The sequence below is a fragment of the Chanodichthys erythropterus genome, chromosome 13 (assembly GCF_024489055.1).
Source record: "Chanodichthys erythropterus isolate Z2021 chromosome 13, ASM2448905v1, whole genome shotgun sequence".
Taxonomy (NCBI): domain Eukaryota; kingdom Metazoa; phylum Chordata; class Actinopteri; order Cypriniformes; family Xenocyprididae; genus Chanodichthys; species Chanodichthys erythropterus.
In genome coordinates, this window is record NC_090233.1 from 53,890,323 (window position 1) to 53,913,651 (window position 23,329).

Here is a 23,329-nt window from a genome sequence, read left to right on the forward strand (position 1 = left end):
AGCGGTCAGAGAGCAGTGACCTGCAGCCCTCGATCAATACAGTCAGATGAACAAACCCTGCAGCTCCTGAGAGTCTGAGCGCATCCCAAACACACAACATTCCAGAGACCAGGAAGATATTATAAGACCTGAGGAGGTCAGAGAGAGAAACGGCAGCGAGGAACAATCCTTCACTGAAGCCGAATAAAGCCGCATTCCCGGCGATCAATAGCAGCGCTGTGTATTCTGCTCGCGTCGGAGCGCCGCTTTCTAAGAGGATCTGGGAAGATCCGTAATGCCCTTAAGCCTTTCCTTACTCAACATGAATATCACACCCTCCACTCATATCTCCATTCAGGGAAACACACTGCCGGGGATTTGGACACTGCCGAGGAAAAGGCCAATCTTATTTCTTTCTGTATTCTGAGCCCAGAGGAAAGCAGCGCTTTGGAGATCAGGATGTTCAGCATCTGTATTAATACTGACACACACTGATGCTCCGTCCTCAGCCGACTGGATGAATGAACAGAAGAAGCATTATCAGCACGAAATCACAAACACACCAACTGCTGTGCAAAACAACGATAACACGTGTGCTTATTCGACACACGTACACTTTTATAGCTACTGTAGCTTCAATAATTAATCAGGTATTCTGAAACTGATAAAAGTTGTTTCTCCACCAACAGCAATGAACATTTGACTTCAGCACTTCTGAATATTAAATATATCGACCAATCAGAGCACATGTTTACAGATGAGTGATTAAGATCACATATAAATTCTGCAACGGATTTATAAACTTTCGGAGACCAAAGGGGTCAAACTTACGCTGGACGTTGTTTATGAGGACATGAACTTCATCTGAGCAGCGTTTCATCGGAGGAGACATACAAACTCACGGATCTTCACCGCAACCCGCCAAAATAAAAGTTAAGAAAACTATCAGCAGATACACATACAAACTCACGGATCTTCACCGCAACCCGCCAAAATAAAAGTTCAGAAAACTATCAGCAGATACACACACAAACTCACTGCTCTTCACCGCAACCCGCCAAAATAAAAGTTCAGAAAACTATCAGCAGATAAACACACAAACTCACGGATCTTCACCGCAACCCGCCAAAATAAAAGTTCAGAAAACTATCAGCAGATACACACACAAACTCACTGCTCTTCACCGCAACCCGCCAAAATAAAAGTTCAGAAAACTATCAGCAGATAAACACACAAACTCACGGATCTTCACCGCAACCCGCCAAAATAAAAGTTCAGAAAACTATCAGCAGATAAACACACAAACTCACAGATCTTCACCGCAACCCGCCAAAATAAAAGTTCAGAAAACTATCTACAGATACGCACACAAACTCACTGCTCTTCACCGCAACCCGCCAAAATAAAAGTTCAGAAAACTATCAGCAGATAAACACACAAACTCACGGATCTTCACCGCAACCCGCCAAAATAAAAGTTCAGAAAACTATCAGCAGATACACACACAAACTCACAGATCTTCACCGCAACCCGCCAAAATAAAAGTTCAGTTTGACTATCAGCAGATACACACACAAACTCACTGCTCTTCACCGCAACCCGCCAAAATAAAAGTTCAGAAAACTATCAGCAGATACACACACAAACTCACGGATCTTCACCGCAACCCGCCAAAATAAAAGTTCAGAAAACTATCAGCAGATACACACACAAACTCACTGCTCTTCACCGCAACCCGCCAAAATAAAAGTTCAGTTTGACTATCAGCAGATACACACACAAACTCACGGATCTTCACCGCAACCCGCCAAAATAAAAGTTCAGAAAACTATCAGCAGATACACACACAAACTCACTGCTCTTCACCGCAACCCGCCAAAATAAAAGTTCAGAAAACTATCAGCAGATAAACACACAAACTCACGGATCTTCACCGCAACCCGCCAAAATAAAAGTTCAGAAAACTATCAGCAGATAAACACACAAACTCACAGATCTTCACCGCAACCCGCCAAAATAAAAGTTCAGAAAACTATCTACAGATACGCACACAAACTCACTGCTCTTCACCGCAACCCGCCAAAATAAAAGTTCAGAAAACTATCAGCAGATAAACACACAAACTCACGGATCTTCACCGCAACCCGCCAAAATAAAAGTTCAGAAAACTATCAGCAGATACACACACAAACTCACGGATCTTCACCGCAACCCGCCAAAATAAAAGTTCAGAAAACTATCAGCAGATACACACACAAACTCACTGCTCTTCACCGCAACCCGCCAAAATAAAAGTTCAGAAAACTATCAGCAGATACACACACAAACTCACGGATCTTCACCGCAACCCGCCAAAATAAAAGTTCAGGAAACTATCAGCAGATACACACACAAACTCACGGATCTTCACCGCAACCCGCCAAAATAAAAGTTCAGGAAACTATCAGCAGATACACACACAAACTCACTGCTCTTCACCGCACCCGCCAAAATAAAAGTTCAGGAAACTATCAGCAGATACACACACAAACTCACTGCTCTTCACCGCAACCCGCCAAAATAAAAGTTCAGAAAACTATCAGCAGATACACACACAAACTCACTGCTCTTCACCGCAACCCGCCAAAATAAAAGTTCAGAAAACTATCAGCAGATACACACACAAACTCACTGCTCTTCACCGCACCCGCCAAAATAAAAGTTCAGAAAACTATCAGCAGATACACACACAAACTCACAGATCTTCACCGCAACCCGCCAAAATAAAAGTTCAGGAAACTATCAGCAGATACACACACAAACTCACTGCTCTGCACCGCAACCCGCCAAAATAAAAGTTCAGAAAACTATCAGCAGATACACATACAAACTCACAGATCTTCACCGCAACCCGCCAAAATAAAAGTTCAGTTTGACTATCAGCAGATACACATACAAACTCGCGGATCTTCACCGCAACCCGCCAAAATAAAAGTTCAGAAAACTATCAGCAGATACACACACAAACTCACGGATCTTCACCGCAACCCGCCAAAATAAAAGTTCAGGAAACTATCAGCAGATACACACACAAACTCACAGATCTTCACTGCAACCCGCCAAAATAAAAGTTCAGGAAACTATCAGCAGATACACACACAAACTCACTGCTCTGCACCGCAACCCGCCAAAATAAAAGTTCAGAAAACTATCAGCAGATACACACACAAACTCACAGATCTTCACCGCAACCCGCCAAAATAAAAGTTCAGGAAACTATCAGCAGATACACACACAAACTCACTGCTCTGCACCGCAACCCGCCAAAATAAAAGTTCAGAAAACTATCAGCAGATACACATACAAACTCACAGATCTTCACCACAACCCGCCAAAATAAAAGTTCAGTTTGACTATCAGCAGATACACATACAAACTCGCGGATCTTCACCGCAACCCGCCAAAATAAAAGTTCAGAAAACTATCAGCAGATACACACACAAACTCACGGATCTTCACCGCAACCCGCCAAAATAAAAGTTCAGGAAACTATCAGCAGATACACACACAAACTCACAGATCTTCACTGCAACCCGCCAAAATAAAAGTTCAGGAAACTATCAGCAGATACACACACAAACTCACTGCTCTGCACCGCAACCCGCCAAAATAAAAGTTCAGGAAACTATCAGCAGATACACATACAAACTCACGGATCTTCACCGCAACCCGCCAAAATAAAAGTTCAGGAAACTATCAGCAGATACACACACAAACTCACGGATCTTCACCGCAACCCGCCAAAATAAAAGTTCAGTTTGACTATCAGCAGATACACACACAAACTCACGGATCTTCACCGCAACCCGCCAAAATAAAAGTTCAGGAAACTATCAGCAGATACACACACAAACTCACGGATCTTCACCGCAACCCGCCAAAATAAAAGTTCAGGAAACTATCAGCAGATACACACACAAACTCACGGATCTTCACCGCAACCCGCCAAAATAAAAGTTCAGGAAACTATCAGCAGATACACACACAAACTCACGGATCTTCACCGCAACCCGCCAAAATAAAAGTTCAGGAAACTATCAGCAGATACACACACAAACTCACGGATCTTCACCGCAACCCGCCAAAATAAAAGTTCAGTTTGACTATCAGCAGATACACATACAAACTCACGGATCTTCACCGCAACCCGCCAAAATAAAAGTTCAGGAAACTATCAGCAGATACACACACAAACTCACGGATCTTCACCGCAACCCGCCAAAATAAAAGTTCAGAAAACTATCAGCAGATACACACACAAACTCACGGATCTTCACCGCAACCCGCCAAAATAAAAGTTCAGGAAACTATCAGCAGATACACACACAAACTCACTGCTCTTCACCGCAACCCGCCAAAATAAAAGTTCAGGAAACTATCAGCAGATACACACACAAACTCACAGATCTTCACCGCAACCCGCCAAAATAAAAGTTCAGAAAACTATCAGCAGATACACACACAAACTCACAGATCTTCACCGCAACCCGCCAAAATAAAAGTTCAGAAAACTATCAGCAGATACACATACAAACTCACGGATCTTCACCGCAACCCGCCAAAATAAAAGTTCAGGAAACTATCAGCAGATACACACACAAACTCACAGATCTTCACCGCAACCCGCCAAAATAAAAGTTCAGAAAACTATCAGCAGATACACACACAAACTCACAGATCTTCACCGCAACCCGCCAAAATAAAAGTTCAGAAAACTATCAGCAGATACACACACAAACTCACTGCTCTGCACCGCAACCCGCCAAAATAAAAGTTCAGAAAACTATCAGCAGATACACACACAAACTCACTGCTCTGCACCGCAACCCGCCAAAATAAAAGTTCAGGAAACTATCAGCAGATACACACACAAACTCACGGATCTTCACCGCAACCCGCCAAAATAAAAGCTCAGAAAACTATCAGCAGATACACACACAAACTCACAGATCTTCACCGCAACCCGCCAAAATAAAAGTTCAGGAAACTATCAGCAGATACACACACAAACTCACGGATCTTCACCGCAACCCGCCAAAATAAAAGTTCAGGAAACTATCAGCAGATACACACACAAACTCACGGATCTTCACCGCAACCCGCCAAAATAAAAGTTCAGAAAAACTATCAGTAGATACACACACAAACTCACAGATCTTCACCGCAACCCGCCAAAATAAAAGTTCAGAAAAACTATCAGCAGATACACACACAAACTCAAAGCTCTTCACTGCAACCTGCCAAAATAAAAGTTCAGGAAACTATCAGCAGATACACACACAAACTCACAGATCTTCACCACAACCCGCCAAAATAAAAGTTCAGGAAACTATCAGCAGATACACACACAAACTCACAGATCTTCACCACAACCCGCCAAAATAAAAGTTCAGAAAACTATCGGCAGATACACACACAAACTCACAGAACTTCACCGCAACCCGCCAAAATAAAAGTTCAGGAAACTATCAGTAGATACACACACAAACTCACAGATCTTCACCGCAACCCGCCAAAATAAAAGTTCAGTTTGATGTGAAGAAACAATGACAGAAAATATATTAATATTGTATATTAGAATGTACTTCTCAAAGTCATTATATAATTTATATTAGTAATAATATTCAGTGAATTTGATGGAATATTGCCTAATACAGATTTTTTTCTAGTCATTTAAATGTATAAAACATGTTGAGATACAAAAAAAAAATTGACAAAAACAGGTCTTTGACAAAAATAAAAATGCAATGTTCTGATGTACAGTTTCATTTGGCTACAATGTGAATTAAAAAATGGATGACATTATTGAAGTTTTATGAATTTTGATAATTAAAATTGAATTAACCCATTAAAACAGGACCCAGACAGAATTTGGGGAAAAGAGGTTTAGATTCTTAATAATATTAATAAATATAAATAAGTTAATTAAAACATGTTTTATATATATATATATACATATGAATTCTGAGAAGGAAATATATATATATATATATATACTTATGTATGAATAATGCACCATTTTATTTGTGAATAACTAAAAATGTGATTGTTCTGTTGTAAAGTGTTATATTTTCATTTGGTCACAATTTTAAAAGATTAATTAGAAAAGGAATCTAGAATTTATGCAGCACTTTATCTAACAAAACAATAAATTAAAAAAAATGCTCGTTACATTTTAATAGATTCATTTTAAATGAAAAATCCAGAAAAATAATTTAACTAAAAGCACAGAATTTGGGGAAAACAAAATGGAATTTTAGGTAAAAATATAACACATTCTGCTCTGCAGAGTCTTTTTGTATATCCAGAGCAAACAAAATCAAAGGTTGGTTGACCCTGAGCAGCAGGGGTCATAAAGGTCAAGAGGTACGGTGACCTGGGCTCTCATCGCCCTGTCTCATTTCCTGAGCTTGTGTCGAGGAGCTGCTGGACCCCTGACTGACGGCACACAATGGGCTCATTCAGCGACCGGCCCCCATATGCCGGAGCCCCATAAAGGGCCAATCTGTCGCTCTATTGTCCAGCCACCCGTCTCTGGATCCTGACAGCAGTGCCACAATCATCCACCCCTGAGGAGACGCATGAATCACAGGCCGGGCGTCCATGCGTGCCGCGCTGCAGGAGCCCATCACAGCTGCAAACAAACAAACTCTCTGACGGCTGATATTAATGCCTGATCCCTGTGTTCTGATCACAGATTAACCTCGCCGGACGCTCACCATATGCTGGATCTACACCGCAAAAACATGTTCGTTTTCTGGCACAGATATCTAGAAAATTCTGAAATCAAGATACATTAACTGCAGAAGCAAAATGACTGAGTTTTCTGAAGTGAGTTGAAGATGTTTGATGCCAGACTTTATGACCTTAAATTCCATAAAACGGAGGAAATTTTAATTTGATTCTCTTTTTTAGTCACAAATGCGAGTGAAACGCAAGCACTGTCGAGCCCTGCATTATCCTGAGGAGATCTGTGTTAACACATCAGAGAGAGAGAGAGAGAGAGAGAGAGAGAGAGAGAGAGCATGAATATTAAACACATCCTCCTCTGCAGCTTTGCATAAGTTCAAAGGTCGCTGTGTCTGAAGGCTTGCTGGAAGACATGGCTCTGAGACCTGCAGCAGCATCACATGCGCTGACTTTGCTAATGAGAGTTTATTTCACCCCACAGGCTGTTGATTAAGGCCACTAATTAGTATTATTCATGTGTGTGACAGTCTGACCGATGGCCCGAGTGCATATGAGCGTCACGCGTGTCAGTGTGTCCTTCCTCATGAGCTCTGTGATCACGATCAGACATCACGCGACGCGCTTACGCTGGAAGATTGCACTGCTCTTTTGGAAGCATCGTTTTGTAAGAGTTTCCACAGGTTAAGCCAGAATGTGCAGCTGACGCTTCACCGCAGCTTCATATCTGCTGTAATTTCACAGTAAGTTGACAGAAGATTAGCAGAGATTACAGCGCAGCAGTGATTGAGGTCTCTCCTTTTATTTCCATATCTGTACTCAAAACAATGCAATCTTTATGTTTATGAGCGAGCTAAAGGAGCTAAAGGAGCTCAGGGCTCGACCCCAGCGGCGAATCAATCAAATATTACAGTGTTGCTTCAAAACACGACGTCTGCCGTTCTCAGATCGCTGCTGGTTAACGTTGACGGCTGAAATTGCAGCAGGAGACGTTTGCGATGACGCACGTGAGAGGAACACACACTCTTCAGATCTACACATGTGACTCCTAACAGTCATGTGACTCCAGGACACTTCAGTATAGAGCTCAAGTCATACGGACAGACTGCTGTCATGGGTATGATTGTTTGTCCAATGTTTTGTCCAAAACTAACCCAATATTTAAAAAAAGCTTTAAAAATGAAAAAAAAAAAAAAAAAAAATTATATATATATATATATATATTATAATTAAAAATGATTAATAACTGCATTAATATAAAAAAGTACAAAAATGCATTAATATTAAATTGCATTATATTAATTGAAAAATAAATGTAAATTGAATTAATATAATTTAAAAATGGAAAAAGTAAAATTTACTCATATTTAAAAAGTTAAAAAAAAAAGCAATATTAAAATGAAAAATGTAAAAAACAAAATTACATATTAATTAAAAATGAAATAAGTAAATTGAATTAATATTAAAAAATTAAACAAATGCATAAAAATAAATTATATTTTAAAATGTAAAAATTATATCAAAATAATTGTAAAAATGTAAATTGCATTAATATTAAAATGACAAAAATGTTAATATTAATATTAAATTACATGATTTTAATTGAAAAATAAAAAAATGCAAATTGGTTTCATTTTAAAAAGTAAAAACAAAAAAGTAAATTGCATTAATATAAAAAAAACCTGTTAATATTAAACTTAAAAATGTAAAAAAAATACACAATTAAAAAAGAAAAAAGTAAAAAATTAAAGAAATGTATCAAAATTAAATTTTAAAATGTAAAATTACATATTAATTGAAAACTGTAAACTGCATTAATATTAAAAAGTAAAAACATTAATATTAAACTTAATTGTAAAAAATGACAATGAATTAATATTTTAAAAAGTATAGATACATTATAAAAGTATAGATATTACTATAAAATTAAAAAATAAAATTACATTAATATTAGACTAAAAATGCTTAAAACAACAATACTTTTATTTTAAAATCTTAATTACACTAATTCTTTTACATTAAAGTTTCATTAATGTGTATCATTAATGTATAAATCTTCCTAAAGCTGGTCTTTTTTAAACGCAAGAAACAGCACAGGATGAAATACACACATTTTCTAAAACAATCTTCATATCTTGTGCAGTTTCACTTCTCAGGTAAATGAGTTTTAGATGTTTGGCAAGTAAATGATGACAGAATGTAAATGATCTGCTGATGTATTCCTTTAAGAGCTTCTGTGGAGCAGTTTAATTGTTCATATACACACGAGTGCAATTAAGAAATGAAAGCAGCATAAACACACACACACACACACACACACACAGTTGTAAAGAAGTTCCTTCACTAAATGACTTGTCATCTTTCTCTTATATAGCCGTATCACGCTGTAATTATTCCAGCTTCCAGAGAGCTTTTTAAAGCGGTCTGTGTCATGAAACGCTTTATAAATACAGAGGTATTATTATGATAACATAAAGGTCTTATTATTCCATGCGCTCTGAACGATGTGTACGTGTTCGAGTCCATGTGCCGCTTCTAAAGCACATGCGTGACCCGGTAATCCTGCGCATGTCGGTCGTCTGCGCTGCACCTGTTTGTGTTCATTACAAGGTGACCATCTGACATCAGAACAGCGGTCACCTCCACGTGCATGTCTGTGAGGTCAGAGGTCAGACGACAACTGACCGCTCAATCTCTCAGCATCAAGTCAAGCTTTATTTCTATAGCGCTTCATACAATACAGATCGTTTCAAAGCAGATTCATAATAATAAACAGAAAAATAACAGAAACAGAGTTCAATTCTGCCGTAAAACTGCTCTAAAAGACGGCAGAGTCATGATTCACACATTCATCACTCATGATTCACACATTCATCTCTCATTCATCACTCATGATTCACACATTCATCACTCATGATTCACACATTCATCACTCATGATTCACACATTCATCTCTCATTCATCACTCATGATTCACACATTCATCACTCATGATTCACACACTCATCTCTCATTCATCACTCATGATTCACACATTCATCACTCATGATTCACACATTCATCTCTCATTCATCACTCATGATTCACACATTCATCTCTCATTCATCACTCATGATTCACACATTCATCACTCATGATTCACACATTCATCTCTCATTCATCACTCATGATTCACACACTCATCTCTCATTCATCACTCATGATTCACACATTCATCTCTCATTCATCACTCATGATTCACACATTCATCTCTCATTCATCACTCATGATTCACACACTCATCTCTCATTCATCACTCATGATTCACACATTCATCTCTCATTCATCACTCATGATTCACACACTCATCTCTCATTCATCACTCATGATTCACACATTCATCACTCATGATTCACACACTCATCTCTCATTCATCACTCATGATTCACACATTCATCACTCATGATTCACACATTCATCTCTCATTCATCACTCATGATTCACACATTCATCACTCATGATTCACACATTCATCTCTCATTCATCACTCATGATTCACACATTCATCACTCATGATTCACACATTCATCTCTCATTCATCACTCATGATTCACACATTCATCACTCATGATTCACACATTCATCTCTCATTCATCACTCATGATTCACACATTCATCTCTCATTCATCACTCATGATTCACACATTCATCACTCATGATTCACACACTCATCTCTCATTCATCACTCATGATTCACACATTCATCACTCATGATTCACACAATCAGCTCTCATCATCATCACTCATGATTCACACACTCATCTCTCATGATTCACACATCACTCATGATTCACACATTCATCTCTCATTCATCACTCATGATTCACACATTCATCTCTCATTCATCACTCATGATTCACACACTCATCTCTCATTCATCACTCATGATTCACACATTCATCTCTCATTCATCACTCATGATTCACACATTCATCTCTCATTCATCACTCATGATTCACACATTCATCTCTCATTCATCACTCATGATTCACACACTCATCTCTCATTCATCACTCATGATTCACACACTCATCTCTCATTCATCACTCATGATTCACACATTCATCTCTCATTCATCACTCATGATTCACACACTCATCTCTCATTCATCACTCATGATTCACACATTCATCTCTCATTCATCACTCATGATTCACACATTCATCTCTCATTCATCACTCATGATTCACACATTCATCTCTCATTCATCACTCATGATTCACACATTCATCACTCATGATTCACACATTCATCTCTCATTCATCACTCATGATTCACACATTCATCACTCATGATTCACACATTCATCACTCATTCATCACTCATGATTCACACATTCATCACTCATGATTCACACATTCATCTCTCATTCATCACTCATGATTCACACATTCATCTCTCATTCATCACTCATGATTCACACATTCATCTCTCATTCATCACTCATGATTCACACATTCATCACTCATGATTCACACATTCATCTCTCATTCATCACTCATGATTCACACATTCATCTCTCATTCATCACTCATGATTCACACACTCATCTCTCATTCATCACTCATGATTCACACACTCATCTCTCATTCATCACTCATGATTCACACATTCATCTCTCATTCATCACTCATGATTCACACATTCATCTCTCATTCATCACTCATGATTCACACATTCATCTCTCATTCATCACTCATGATTCACACATTCATCACTCATTCATCACACTCATGATTCACACATTCATCTCTCATTCATCACTCATGATTCACACATTCATCACTCATTCATCACTCATGATTCACACATTCATCTCTCATTCATCACTCATGATTCACACATTCATCACTCATTCATCACTCATGATTCACACATTCATCTCTCATTCATCACTCATGATTCACACATTCATCTCATTCATCACTCATGATTCACACATTCATCTCTCATTCATCACTCATGATTCATCACTCATGATTCACACATTCATCTCTCATTCATCACTCATGATTCACACATTCATCATCTCATCATTCATCACTCATGATTCACACATTCATCTCATCATCATCATCACATGATTCACACACTCATCTCTCATTCATCACTTCATGATTCACACACTCATCTCTCATTCATCACTCATGATTCACACACTCATCTCTCATTTCATCACTCTCTCGATTCACTCATGATTCATTCATCTCATTCATCATGATCACTCATGATTCACACATTCATCTCTCATTCATCACTCATGATTCACACATGATTCACACATTCATCTCTCATCACTCATGATTCACACATTCATCACTCATGATTCACACATTCATCTCTCATTCATCACTCATGATTCACACATTCATCTCTCATTCATCACTCATGATTCACACACTCATCTCTCATTCATCACTCATGATTCACACATCTCTCATTCATCACTCATGATTCACACATTCATCTCTGGATTCATTCATTCACTCATGATTCACACATTCATCTCTCATTCATCACTCATGATTCACACATTCATCTCTCATTCATCACTCATGATTCACACATTCATCTCTCATTCATCACTCATGATTCACACATTCATCACTCATTCATCACTCATGATTCACACATTCATCTCTCATTCATCACTCATGATTCACACATTCATCACTCATTCATCACTCATGATTCACACATTCATCTCTCATTCATCACTCATGATTCACACATTCATCACTCATTCATCACTCATGATTCACACATTCATCTCTCATTCATCACTCATGATTCACACACTCATCTCTCATTCATCACTCATGATTCACACATTCATCTCTCATTCATCACTCATGATTCACACACTCATCTCTCATTCATCACTCATGATTCACACACTCATCTCTCATTCATCACTCATGATTCACACACTCATCTCTCATTCATCACTCATGATTCACACATTCATCTCTCATTCATCACTCATGATTCACACATTCATCTCTCATTCATCACTCATGATTCACACATTCATCTCTCATTCATCACTCATGATTCACACATTCATCTCTCATTCATCACTCATGATTCACACATTCATCTCTCATTCATCACTCATGATTCACACATTCATCTCTCATTCATCACTCATGATTCACACATTCATCTCTCATTCATCACTCATGATTCACACATTCATCACTCATGATTCACACATTCATCACTCATGATTCACACATTCATCACTCATGATTCACACATTCATCACTCATGATTCACACATTCATCACTCATGATTCACACACTCATCTCTCATTCATCACTCATGATTCACACATTCATCTCTCATTCATCACTCATGATTCACACATTCATCTCTCATGATTCACACACTCATCTCTCATTCATCACTCATGATTCACACATTCATCACTCATGATTCACACACTCATCTCTCATTCATCGCTCATGATTCACACATTCATCTCTCATTCATCACTAGGCTTGATTCTGTAATGGAACAAATAATATAAACAAGGTAATTGTCACGTTTTTCTCACTTTTGATCATTTTTATATCACAATCCTTACTTTTTTCCTTACAATTCTGAGTTTAGATCTTGCAATTCTGTTGTTTAGTTTCAGCCATGGGATAAACAAATAAAAAAGATACTTGCGACTTTCTACATCACAATTTTTAGTTTATCTCTCACAATACAGACTTTCCTCAGAATTGTGACTTTTAATGTGGCAATTGCAAATCAACATCTAACAATCCTTAGAACTGTGAGACATAATTTCAATTAAAAATGAAAAAAAAAAGTAAATTGCATTAATATTAAAAATTACAAAAATGCATTAATATTAAATTACATTTTATTAATTGAAAAATAAAAAAAAATGTAAATTGGATTCATACATTTTAAAAATGGAAAAAGTAAATTGTATTAATATTAAAAAAGTAAAAAAAAAATTACATATTAATTAAAAATGAAATAAGTAAATTGAATTAATATTAAAAAATTAAACAAATGCAAAATAAATTATATTTTAAAATGTAAAAATAATATCAAATTAATTGTAAAAATGCAAAATGCATTAATATTAAATATAAACAATTGAAAACAATTCTGACTTTTTCCCTCACAATTCTGAGTTTACATCTTGCGGTTCTGTTGTTTTGTTTCAGCTATGGGATAAACAAGTAAACATAATTGCGACTTTATACATCACAATTTTTAGTTTATATATCTCACAATCAGGGCTTGACATTAACTTTTTTGCTCACCAGCCAATGTGGATAGTGGTTTTCCAAAGTTACTAGCCACTCAGCATTTTCACTGGCCACAATTTTGCTGCTAGGGAAATTACATTTTATATGATGAAAGTTGACTGGCATGCTTAAATTACTTGATTTTGAGTCATTTTACTTGATTTACAAGATTTAAATCCCTTTCAAACTTACAAATGCAGATTGACCACCCAAATCAAGACTATACATTGTATATATCAGGTAGGCCTATGTATAGTTATTTTTGTTAGGCTATGTAAAAAGAACAAAGAAGCAAATTACAAATAGTAATTTAAAAAAAATATATATATATTTTTTTTTTTTCAGATAGCCTACATATGTTTATTTAGCATACATGTATACATTTATTTAACATTTTTTGATGTTTGATTAACATTAATGACAGACAGGTATTTATTTGGGGGCTGCTGAATGCATGGACGTCATATACTGACACATATCCAGTTTTTACCCACTTAGCCGTAAGCCATAGCCGACTGTATTCACGCGAGATACTCCACACGATGCATTTTGACATCTGTGTGTGCGTGTATTCAGGCGCAAGGAGAACTGATCGCGCACGCGAGCGCTTCTGTTGTGTCATTCAGCGCGATTCCGCCTATCCCGCCTTCACTAACCGCAAGTTAATCCATAAAGAATTGTGACTGAATTGTAATTTTGTGATACGATGATCTTGGCTATTTTTCATTTGGCTGTAGGCTAAAGTAATATTCATCCCGCCAAAGTGGCTAGTGGGAGTGGCTGTCTTACCCGCCACAGCTGAAATCTACCCGCATTTGGCGGGTTGGCGGGTGTTAATGTCAAGCCCTGCTCACAATACAGACTTTCCTTCTCAGAATTGTGACTTTTAATGTGGCAATCGCAAAATTAACATCTAACAATTCTTAGAAATGTGAGATATAAACTCAGAATTGCAATAAAAAAGTCAGGAATTACCCAATGACAGAATTATCCAAGTTAACGTCAGTAAATTATGGAGTGCAGCAAGGCTCTGTGTTAGGCCCTCTGCTATTTACAATATACATGCTGCATGCAAAACTGAATTAGTTTTCACTGTTGTTACATAGAAATAAATGTGAATTAAACTGAATAGATATAATCTTCCATGCATCACAGCTCTAGCATGTTTCAATGATTCAGAGAAAATCACCCACTCCAGATTACAGCTTCTTAATCCTGCTGTCCATTTGGCTCCTGCTGTCTGCAGCACTTTATTAAAAGCGCAGCCCTCGCTCGTGTCGAACGCAGTTGTCCTAGAAACGCTGCACGCTGGGGAGAATGTGGCTTCAACAGTCTGCAGTGACCTTTGACCCCGCGCTCGCTGGCGCCGCTTTGTTTGAAGGTTGGCACTCGCGTTAATCGGCCTCCTGCCAGCGCCGCGGCTCTCTTACCCTCGTCTAATCGTATAACGTGAACTTACTGATGTTCTCTCTGGGAAAAGAATCATGGCCGAGTCCGGATGGCTTATTAGAGGCTGTTCAAGCATAGAACACAACAATCAATGTCTCAGATCCTTTCTAGTGCAGTTTACAAAGTCAAGCATCACTATTACCGCAGTACTCCTACTGATCAAAAACCTCAACAACACGTATTAAAGTTCAGAGTAACTCTGATGATACTAAAAACATCCTAGCAACTGCATAGCAACCACTGATGGTAGTTAAATATGGAAGCAACCCATCTGTTAGTCCTCTCTAATAAACACAAGGACGTTTCCTGACGCGCACACACACACACACACACACACACACAGTTACCTCTTCCACCGGGGCCATTAATTTGGTTTAGTCGTATGTCACCGAGCAACATGCATAACTGCAGATCCAAGCAAACGCCTTCAAACACGCCAATGACATCCTCTATCACTCATCAGGTACAGACGGAATTATGCATGAAGCCTGACGTTCATCTGGATCGCACGCTGCACATCCTTGACATGCCAATTCAATTAGGATCCAAGGGGACTGCCGGTGAATTGGACCCATGTGACTGGAAGAATTGAAGCGCCGTCATTTTTCACAGAACACAGATTGGATTTCCCACAGAATGTAATGTGATCCCAGTTAGTGCTCCGGATGCTCTAATTGACAGGTGAAGGACAACCGCATCCCATCCTCCACTGGAAAAACTGCCAAATTCCCATTCAATTCCAGAACATCAGCTCAAGTGTTGAAGAGCCGTGCAGACACTGCTGATGGATTTAAAGGGACAGTTCACCCAAAAAACATCAGTCTGTCATCATTTACTCGCCCTCAGGTCATTCCAGACCTGTAAGACTCACATTCTTCAGCAGATTGACAGTCTCGGTCAATGTTCACTTTCATTATGTGGAAAAACAACAAGCAGTGAGACTGAAGCTGTCGGTCTCTGACATTCTGCTCAACATCCACAGAAGAACGAACGTCGTACAGCTTTGGAAAGATGACAGAAGGATCATGTTTGGGTAAATGATGCCTTTAACCTTCCAATCTGCTCTTAGAATATGAACTATATCTGATTTTTTGCCGACTAGCTGACATCGTCTGTTAAAGCGGTGGTTGATTATGATTTGACTTTTGTAACTTTAGTTAGTGTGTAATGTTGCTGTTTGATCATAAACAACATCTGCAAAGTTACGACGCTCAAAGTTCAATGCAAAGAGAGATATTTTCTTTTACAGAAACAGCTGGTAGGGAATACAACGAGCTTAGTGACATCACAAACCCTAAAATGTACATAAACCCCGCCCCCGAGAACAAGGGGTTGTTGGGCTGCTTTAGAGAAGAGGAAGAGTTGTTTTTGTAAATGGCGTCATTTTACGCCGGACTGCTTCACAAACGAGGATCAATTCAACACAAAAGATGAACATGACGGCACATGCTAGTGGATGAGTTGAATCAACTCCACAGCAACTACATCAATTTATCCACTAACCATTCAGAAACGTCTAAAAGTTGTAACTTCTTCCTGAGTCTCTCCATCAGTGTCGACTCCGGTTTGAACAATGTAAGGCTGAACACTTTCCTCATTTTGGCTGCGTGAGATTCTCCAGCTTTGTTGTTGTTGAGCTGTTAAAGCTCCGCCCTCTTCTGGAGCAGCAGCTCATTTGCATTTAAAGGGACACACACAAAAACGGCGTGTTTTTGCTCATGCCAAAATAGAGGCAAATTTGACAAGCTATAATAAATGATCTGTGGGGGATTTTGAGCTGAAACTTCACACACACATTCTGGAGACACCAGAGACTGATATTACGTGAAAGTTGCATTCTAGGTCTCCTTTAAAAGTGACCCATATCCAATATCTGCATTTACTCTTGGTGAAACAACCTGAGGTAGACGTAAAAGCCTGTAAAAGTTTAGACCAAAAAGAAGGTAAAAAACAGAGTGATTTGCAATGGATGCAGACAAAATGATAATACAAGCTTTTGCTTTCCACACCATCTTTAAAGGTCAACAAAACATTAGGTTGAGCCTCCATTGCGCCATTGAAAAGAGTCATGTGATCACGGAATATCCGATCTGTATGTTTTATATATGTATATAAAATTATACTGCATCATGTTTAGTTTCTCAATCAAATTCAGTCGTCAGTAAATTCTCTTCTGAATGGTGCGAGCAAAAGTGACTTCAGAAGAACTAGAAGTGCTCTAAAATGAAAATGAAATCCGAGCGGATGATTAGTACAAGACTTTAAGTGCACACGGGCTGGGATAATCTGTGACTAACTTGTCCAGATCCGCCCATTTAACTTGACTGGAGTGAAATGTAATGCGACGTCCGTCTGATGCGGCGAGACTCAACATCTGGCAGCAGGACGTGCCAAAGACCAGATCAACCGCTCACGTTCAGGGGAAACGCCACCGTCGACGGCGCTTTACATCACAGATCAGTGCTGGAAAACAGTCAGGGAGAGTTTGCAGCTGAATCGTGATTAGCGATTAGATATGCGAAGGATTAGATGGGCTTTAAACACGCCTGTGTGTCTAAATCCAGGCAAATTAAGATCCGTCTGTGTTTCTCACCCATATGGCACTGGGAGGGAATGAGGAAACATCGCGCTGATTCTGTTTCACGAGCAAACATCACGAGGAGAACCGTCACACTGCGCCTAATCCACATATTCCTGAAAACACATCTTTTTATCTACGTTTTGACCTTCTGTCCACTGCAAAACATGATTCTATTACTCTATTTTTGCCTAAACATTCTTAAATCAAGATGCCTTTATTAGAGAAGCAAAATGACTGAAGATATTAAGACTTTTTTAATAAAGTGAGCTTGTGCTTAAAACAAGAACAAATATCTGATAATCTAGTTTTAACTTTTCTGACCTCATCAGTTTCATTAATCTTTCTCTTCTCCAGTAAATGTATCTTGATTAAGAACGTTTAGATGTTTGTGCTGGAAAACAAGACAGAAATAATAAGAAAAGATTTTTCTGCAGTGCAATGGAATAACAATAAAGTGCCGGACGCACCAGTAAATAGTGGGATATTTTGATAATAAAATGAATAGCGTGAACTTTATTAATGTCTGGTCTCTAGTTATCATCTCAGTGAGCTTTTATTATGTTTTAAACGTGTGCATTAAGACGATTTGTGAAGTTTCAGTGTGGACGAGAAAGTTGGAAAACATTAGTCTGGATGGCAAATTTAAACGCACCTGGATTGATGCAGTCGTAGCCTTAAACAGAAATATGATCCGACACAACTCATTTATTCCAAGCAAACTCACCTGAACGTACTTCAGCGCTGTGCAATCTGTTCCAGCAGAGACTCGTTTATCATGAATCTTATTTCTGTTGACCTTGAAGTCATTAGAAGCCTGTTCATCTGCTCCGCTGTAAACGCTACAGACGCCCATGAGGCCGTTCACATCCGTCATCGCAATTATACCGGCCGCAGACGTGAGGAGCAACACACGCAGACATTTACATGATGGATCAAACCGGTCCGGACGGAGAGCGATGGAAACCATTACCCACAATCCCCGGCCTCCCTCTTCCCTCATTTGCAACATAAACGGCACCGTTCTCGTCTGCGTGGAGCAGAAACGCTCAACGTGAAGAGCGTCAGGCGTCTGTCACCTGAAGCGACACGTCCCCCGAACGCTTGTAAAGACGACAGACTGTCAGCAACATTTGATGTTATTTCAGAACTGTGAGGCTGTGATGATGGATGATCCACGTCACGGCAGACGCACCATAAATCTGAGCACTCCTCTGGGATACACCACGGTAAATCCCACTGCAAAAAATCATGTTCTTCCTCAGTGTTTCTGTCTTGTTTTCCAGCACAAATATCTAAATATTCTTAAATCAAGATACATTTACTGGAGAAGAGAAATGACTGAAGATATTAAGACTTGATTAATGAAAAATGCATCAAAATGAAGTGAGTGTGTGCTTAAAACAAGAGCAAATATCTGCAGATGGAGTCAGAAACATAATTCAAAGAGGTTAATCAGGAACATTTTGATCATCTAAAGGCCTTAGAAATGTATTAAATATGAAACAGTGTTTTTCCAATATAATAACATCTTGATGGTTTAATATGTAATAAATAGCAGTATTGTCATTGTAATTTTTTAAAGTAGGGTTAGAACAATTATAGCTGTTATATTACAGTATCAAACGCACTGAAGACACTCTGCGCCTCCATCTATCCTGCTGATTCCTGCCGTTTCCTCAGACTAAATTTCCCAGCACATCGCCATACACGCGCCGCTCTATATTCCACAGCGTTTCTGCCCGCCGTCGGCGTGATGTACGAGTGCCATCACTGAAAATAATGGTGTGTCTCGGGGTAATCTTTTATTTTGCTGCCGCAAGGCCAAACGGGGTGACGACCGGCTCCGAAGTGGAGCTGCAATAGGACACGATTTCCAGCCGGGGGGTTTCAGGAGCGACGCACACCGAGAAAATGCAAGTTGATGACGAGGTAATAAGATGTTACCATCCGCACTTTGACCTTCATCGAGGTGTGACCTTCACTACTGTGATTTAAAGACAATCCCCACACAGACAATGAGAAATCAACACTTTTAGTTTATTCCTGAGGAATATGATGCTTGTTTTTAGATTGTTTGGCTTGTGACATCAGTGTTTCTGTCTCGTTTTCCAGAACAAATATCTAAACATTCTATAAATCAAGATACATTTACTGGAGAAGAGAAATGACTGAAGATATTAAGTCATCAAAATGAGGTGAGTTTGTGCTCAAAACAAGAACAAATATCTGCCAATTGGGTCAGAAATATATTCTTGTTTTCCCTTAAGATTATTTTTCTGACTCCATTGGCAGATATTTGTCTTGTTTTAAGCACAAACTCACTTCATTTTGATGATTTTTCATCTCTCAGGTAAGTGTCGTGGAGGGGTGAGGTGAAGTCACAACATCTGTCCGCTGGAGTGCCTCAGGGCTCAGTCTTGGGACCGCTTCTCTTCATCAGAAACATGCTTTTTCCTATCATTTTTCATTAATCAAGTCTTAATATCTTCAGTCATTTCGGTTCTCCAGTAAATGCATCTTGATTTAAGAATGTTTAGATGTTTATGCTGGAAAACAAACAGAAACACTGAGGAAGAACATCAGATTTGCAGTCCAAAGAACACATCCTCCGTCCAACAGCGTCTCATCACACAATAAATGATCAGATGGATTCATGAAGCACTATCCGAGGATTAAAGCCGGTGTGTGTCCTGAAGAAGAACGCACTCAAATGGCCTTGGCCGTTTCCACCCTCGACACTTCCAAAGGCAGTTAGGAAAACCGTCTCTTTGGCAGACGGGAGCTTTGGCAGCGTCTCCGCAGTTTGGGATTGGGTCGGCTGGTGGGAAAGTCAGTCCCTCTTGGCACAGAGAAGCAGGAATCCACGGCCTTCCCCGCGCGAGCAGGTGGCCGGAGTCGGAGCCAGCGCCACAGGATTTGGACTCAAGATGGGACTCCTGCGGTTCCAGATCACACGGATGACCTTGAGAGGATAAGCGCCATCCGTCTCCAGCTCATTCATCTCCTGTGTGGGAGAATTAGCCTTATGTTTGGTGACAGACCGTCGAGCGGGACGATCATTCAGCCCATGTTTGAGACGATGGCTGTGATTGGCCTCTTTATGTCCACATCATAATAAATGTAATGATAGTAATCTCCATGCTCAAACTCCTTCAAAAAGATAATAAAACACACACACACTTTATATATAAACTACATGTTGAGATTTAAAGGGTAGTTCACCATAAAATTATTCTTCTTTCATCATTTACTGTTGTTTAAATCTGTATGACTTTCTTTCTTCTATGGAACAAATAAGAAGATATTTTGAATATCCAAACCAAACAACATTAGACCCCATTGGCTTTCATTACCTGTATACACTCTTTAAAATAAAGATTTCAAAAGGTGTTTTTCGCAGTGATAACATGGAAAACCCATTCTTGGTTCCTCATAGAACCTTTCAGTGATCAGTTCTTACCAAGAACCTGAAGCCATGATACAGTGTCTTAAAGCAGTAACTAAACCAGCACATCTCAATGATTGCGTTCTTCACTGAATCTGATTGGCCTCGAGTCTCTGTCAGAGGATCTGATTGGCCTCGAGTCTCTGTCAGAGGATCTGATTGGCCTTGAGTCTCTGTCAGAGGATCTGATTGGCCTCGAGTCTCTGTCAGAGGATCTGATTGGCCTTGAGTCTCTGTCAGAGGATCTGATTGGCCTCGAGTCTCTGTCAGAGGGTGATCGGGCTGGTCCGGGAGCTGATGAACAGGCTCATTAGTGAAACGCAGCTTCGCTGGCTGATTGCTGAATCTCTTGGACAGCTTCATCTGGTTCTGTTTCATGTGCCGCCAGGACCTGAGGGAAAGCAGGAGGCTTTCAATCACATTTTTGGCAGCGGTTGTGCATGTAGCGCTTCCATTTCTCTAAGAGCACTAGTTACCTAGAGTGCCATTTTGGAGGACTTTCAGCTTTTTTAAGCACCGCTAAAAAACAGAAGTCACTTTATGTTTGGAGAGCCTCTCGACGCTCTCATGACAGAAGAATCTCAGTGTTTGGTTCACATGAGCCTCGGCCTTCTGATAGATGGCGTTTGTTGGTTTAGCTCCATTTCAGTCTCTGCCGACTCACTGACGTCCCTTTTCTCAGAAACAATGCGACCGCATCACACAGACCTGCAGATGCTGACCTCATGCATCGCCCAAAATAATTCCTGCATTAGTAGAAGAAAGTATTTATAGCACAAACTGAACTCAGACCAGCACTGACACCACCGCTGAGACGTTATACACACACAATAGGAGTCATTTTAGATCAGGCCAACAGTAATGAAAGTTATTTTTGCTGGAAATTCAACCCCAAAAATATACACTGCAAAAAATGCTGTTCTTACTTAGAGTTTTTGTCTTGATTCTAGTCAAAATATCTTAAAGTTCTTAAATCAAGAAGCATTTTCTTGACAAGTAAAAATTATTTTCTTGTTAAAACAAGCAAAATAATCTGCCAATGGGGGAGGGCAAAATAATCTTAATCCAAACTGAAAACAAGATTATATGTCTTATTTTTGGTTTGAAATCAGATTATTTTGCTTGTTTTAAGGAAAAACTCACTTAATTTTGACTTATTTTTCCTAAAAACAAGAAAATAATTTTTACTTGTCAAGAAAATGCTTCTTGGTTTAAGAAGATATTTTGACTAGAAACAAGACAAAAACTCTAAGTAAGAACAGCATTTTTTGCAGTGTAGCGATGCTTATTTTGGCTAAACTACACTATAAAAATGATGGGTTAAAAACAATCCGGTTGAAAATGGACAAACCCATGGCTTAAAACACCCCACTCGCTGAATTTGTTCATTTTCAACCCAACTTGGGTTGTTTTTAACCCAGCATTTTTAGAGTGTAGTGAATTAAAGGAATATTTTGCCCAAAAATGATCTTTGTCATCATTCACTCACCCTTATGTCACTTAAAATCCATATACAATAATAAAAGTCAACGGGGTCCAATATTGTTTAGTTCACTCTATCAAAAGCTGGGTTGAAAACAACCCAAGTTGGGTTAAAAATGGACAAACCCAGTGGTTGGGTTAAATGTTTGCCAAACCTGCTGGGTAGTTTTATTTAACTCAACTATTGTTTAAAAATTACTGTATTTCTTGATTAAAAATGAACCCAAAATCCAAAATATGTTGGAAATTAAAATCAGACACATAATTACTAGAGGCAACAATAATAATCAAAAGGTGAACATTTATTAATAAGCAACTTAATGTTTATTGTTTAATTATTATTTATTAAACTTATT

The 23,329-nt window shown here is 38.9% G+C and overlaps 1 protein-coding gene across 1 annotated transcript in view; it reads right to left on the bottom strand.

The window, feature by feature from the left end:
- The window catches only part of dcc (DCC netrin 1 receptor), a 165,531-nt gene extending 146,611 nt beyond the window's left edge, over positions 1-18,920 (bottom strand). The window contains exons 1-2 of the mRNA XM_067408279.1: positions 18,771-18,920; positions 16,337-16,466 (exon numbers count right to left, since the gene is read on the bottom strand). Of these exons, the coding sequence (XP_067264380.1) occupies positions 16,337-16,466; positions 18,771-18,920 (280 nt within the window). The remainder of the gene's footprint in view (positions 1-16,336; positions 16,467-18,770) is intronic.
- Positions 18,921-23,329: the final 4,409 nt, after the last annotated feature.